This window comes from Puma concolor, chromosome C2 (genome assembly GCF_028749965.1).
Source record: "Puma concolor isolate L17-30 chromosome C2, mPumCon1.1.hap2, whole genome shotgun sequence".
NCBI lineage: Eukaryota > Metazoa > Chordata > Mammalia > Carnivora > Felidae > Puma > Puma concolor.
The window spans coordinates 104,299,752-104,303,894 of NC_141675.1; the positions used below are offsets into that span (position 1 = coordinate 104,299,752).

Below are 4,143 nucleotides of genomic sequence, written 5' to 3' on the forward strand. Positions count from 1 at the left end.
AGTGCTAATCATGTTTCTGTTACTTGTCTACAAATGGGATTAGCCAGGGCAATAAAATGATGTCTAAACAGGTGACATATAGGGCTCTCACTCAGAAGACCATAAAATCACCTCTTGCTGATGCAAGATCAAACAAGAGACCTATAACATGGGGCAGTTAACAGAAGGCTCAGGTGCTGGCCTTATCAGGTTGCCAAGAAGAAAGGAAAGGGAAGAATAGAAAGGCAGAAGGACTCCCCTTGGCAGAGAACCAGAACAAAGGCAGCTGTTGCTTATCATGGATGCACTGAAGTTTATCACAGTTGTGTGTCACACTCAAGCAAGCAGTTCTTTGAAAGTGTACTGGGGAGTGTGTTTGTTTGTCTGCACTTTCTTATGTGTTGAGGGGTGCCTAAGTCAGTTACCATAAGGTATAAAACATCCTTTCCTGGCCAGTCTTTGTAGACCTCTTCTGAACTCATCTGTGAGTTAATTTGCTCTGCAGCCACCCTCCCTCGTTCTTCAAACAGCTTGGAGAGATCCAGAGTCTTCCATACTGGCACTGATTTTCTCCTATCTGTTCTCTCTTGAGACTGTTCATGTGTTCCCTTCCTTCTCGACCATACTGGAGCTCAGAGATCTCAGCTTTCTATCTTTCCTCCCAGCCCCAGGACATTGCTGTTCTACAGGATGAAGCTTACATCTTACTTCCTTCTCATTCTCATCCTCCTTCTCCAGCTGATGATCCCAAGGTATGCTCAGTGTTCCTTGGACTCCATCGTGGACACAAAGATAAAGGAAGCTCTCACTGGCTTAGGTAACTGACTGAGGGCAGAGAGTGGGAGAAAACCCCTGATCATGCCACCTATTCCTAAACCCAACTTCTTCTTGGTCCCATCCCTAGATCCCAGCTTCTATTAAGTCCACTCAAGCTTAATCTTCCTGCCCAGGGCTTTTTCTGCGCCCATATCATTTTTGGACTGCTGGCTAAAATTTGAGGTTTCTCTGATGATAATGAGCTTGATGATGATGGTAATGAGGAGGAATATAATTATAATTTATGGACACTCATTACAAACGAGGTATAGTGCAAAAATTTACATAGATAACCTCAATTTTCACTTTATGAAATAAGTACAACTATTACTTTCATTTTATAAATGAGAAAACTGAACTTTAAAACCTAGTGAGTAGCATGATTATGGACACAGTGACACTTCTGAGGTAAAAGGAGATTTGGAAGGGGACTATCAGAGACAGCTATCATGGGCAATACCCCTTCTTCTCTTCTGTTCAGAATTAAATCCTGCCCCAGTAGGGGCGCCTGGGTGGCTCAGTCAGTTTAGGCTCAGGTCATGATCTTGGGGTCCATGAGTTCGAGCCCCGCATCGGGCTGTGTGCTGACCTCTCAGAGCCTGGAGCCTGTTTCAGATTCTGTGTCTCCCTCTCTCTCTGACCCTCCCCCGTTCATGCTCTGTCTCTCTCTGTCTCAAAAATAAATAAACGTTAAAAAAAATTAAAAAAAAATAAATCCTGCCCCAGCAAAGTAGATTTCATGTACCAGTATCTTTAGCTCAGGCAAACTGTCTTCCTGCCCTGCAGCTAAGTAACTTCATGAGGAGGAATGGTGAGTAAGATGCCCTGTGCCCACCCCATCCATCCCCCAGCACCTATACCTTTCCTTGCCTCATGATTGTATTAGCCTGGAGGTGAGTTGTAACCTCTGGTTCCCAGTGATCTCTTACCCATTCTTATTCCCCTTAATGATGCTACTGAGGCCTCTTGGGTTTATGTCTCTCCCCTTCCCACCTCCCTTTCATGAGCTCACATATCAGTGCTCCCTCCCCTCCTTGTCCTGTTATGATCTGTTACCTACCATTCCCCCTGTCCTTCATCTCCCTTTCCCAATATATTCCCTTGTCTGGTGAGTAGGGCCAGCACACAGATAAATATATCATGAATCTAAGGAAAGAAATGCCCAGGCCCCTCATTTTCACAGACCTCTTCCATGGCCATATACCTAAGTTTGTTTTAGTGATTTTTAAATTTTTTTCCTTAAAGAGGGCTCTCAAAATCAAATTAGTTTGCAGTCCCACAAAACTTAGATCTACCCCTGGGCTGCACAGATATGAAAAATGGTAAGTGTACACCTCCCTCCTCTCAAAATCCAAGGGTTCTGACATCTGTGTCTCATGTGTCCATATAGGAATGGTTGTCACCAGCTGTGCTTGTGGCTATGGCTGTGGTTCCTGGGATATCCAGGGAGAAACCACATGCCACTGCCAGTGCAGCACTATAGACTGGACCACTTCCCGCTGCTGCCACCTGACCTGAGGGGGAGGAGGATGAGAACCCAACTGTGTGACCATCACAGTAATGAAACTACACATCAAACAGGAAACCTGACTCAAACTGTCCCTTGCATTTGTTACAGCCTGCTTCTTGGGTAGTAAAGACAACTCTTTGCATCTCTCTGTGTTTGTATTTTTGATATTACTGCCCTGGGCTTAGAATTCCTCTAGCCAGAAAATTTCTCCAGGGTCCCAATTACTCCATCTCAGCAAGGATTAGTAAAAATATGGGGAGACTGGGAAATTTGAGATTAATATTCCAGCCTCCTAGTTCCCTCATTGTTTAACAAAAGGACAATGATTATGCCAGACATTTTGCTTGGCACAGAGAAAGTAAATAACATGCATGCTCCTATGAGGCTCACTGAATAGAAGAGTGGGTTCCAAACTAAGTGCAGGCAGATTTTCCAAGGTGGAGGCAGGTAAGGATGGTTTTAAAAGAATAAATTTCTAGATTTCTGGCTTGTGTATATACTGTTTCCTAAACTTATGTGTCAGAGATCTATTTTGATCAAAGTGATGAATTTGCCATTGTCTTTCTCCCCCATAACAAAACAAAAATACAGCATTTATCTGCCATTGAACCTTACCATAATTCATCATCCTGGGATATAAATATCTGCAGAATGGAATGGTCCAAAATACTGGCACCAATGTTGAGTGATCCAGTGACTGGGTAACAAGTCCTTTCACAAGTTGCAGGACTTTCAGTGTTTGACACAATATTGAAAGAGGGTATCATCCGGTTATCTATTGGTAGACCACCAAAAATAATTTTAATAATAAGCTTCAGTATGACTTTTAACAAGTAACTCAAAAAGAATTCAAACAAATTGAATATTACTACAATAAAAATTTTCCCTTCCTACATACTTAATTATGAAGAAATTATCTCAAAGCTTATAAATATGAAAAGAAAAAGAAATATATTGGCTCTAAATTTCATCTCTCTAGGATTATTTATTCATGGATAAATAAATTACTGAAAGAAAAAACAGCTCCATTTCTCTCATTTAAGAAATACATTTCTAAAATATACCATTGGTGTTTATTACTTTTCAAAATTTGTTATAAATGTTTGTTCAATTGTGTGCTATTAATCAGTGTAATAATAACTTAATACCCCTACTTATGGCAAGTAGAATGAGTCTTTTAAAATATAAATGAAAATTATGTCAAATTTTTTCCCAAATTACACATTCTTTTTTTTTTATTTAAAAAAAAATTTTTTTCAACGTTTATTTATTTTTGGGACAGAGAGAGACAGAGCATGAACGGGGGAGGGGCAGAGAGAGAGGGAGACACAGAATCGGAAACAGGCTCCAGGTTCTGAGCCATCAGCCCAGAGCCTGACGCGGGTCTCGAACTCACAGACTGCGAGATCGTGACCTGGCTGAAGTCGGACGCTTAACCGACTGCGCCACCCAGGCGCCCCCGCCCAAATTACACATTCTAGTGACTTCTCATTACACAGAAAATAAAATCCCAAATGTTTATCATGGCCAACATTATCTGCATATAGCCATTGGCTATATTTCCAACTTCATTTTGGATCCTTCACCCTGGCCACATCTGAGTTCTTGGTGTTCCTATAAGCAATGATCACCCTCCCTCCTTAGGCCTTTCCACTTCACGTCCCTCCTTTGCCATAGTTACATGGTTCTTCACACACAAGGTCAATCTATTTCAGAGAAGCTTTCCGGAATGCTCTATATCTTGTCCTTTATTTTTTTGTTGTTTTTTAAATATTTTTTAATGTTTATTTATTTTTGAGGCAGAGAGAGACAGAGCCTGAATGGGGGAGGGTCAGAGA

The 4,143-nt window shown here is 41.4% G+C and overlaps 1 protein-coding gene across 1 annotated transcript; it reads left to right on the forward strand.

The window, feature by feature from the left end:
• The first annotated feature begins 476 nt into the window (after positions 1 to 476).
• RETNLB (resistin like beta) lies at positions 477 to 2,313 on the forward strand. The gene is given in 3 exon segments (XM_086720247.1): positions 477 to 796; positions 1,504 to 1,579; positions 2,184 to 2,313. Coding segments are annotated over 3 exon segments (333 nt in total). The 5' UTR covers positions 477 to 669.
• Positions 2,314 to 4,143: the final 1,830 nt, after the last annotated feature.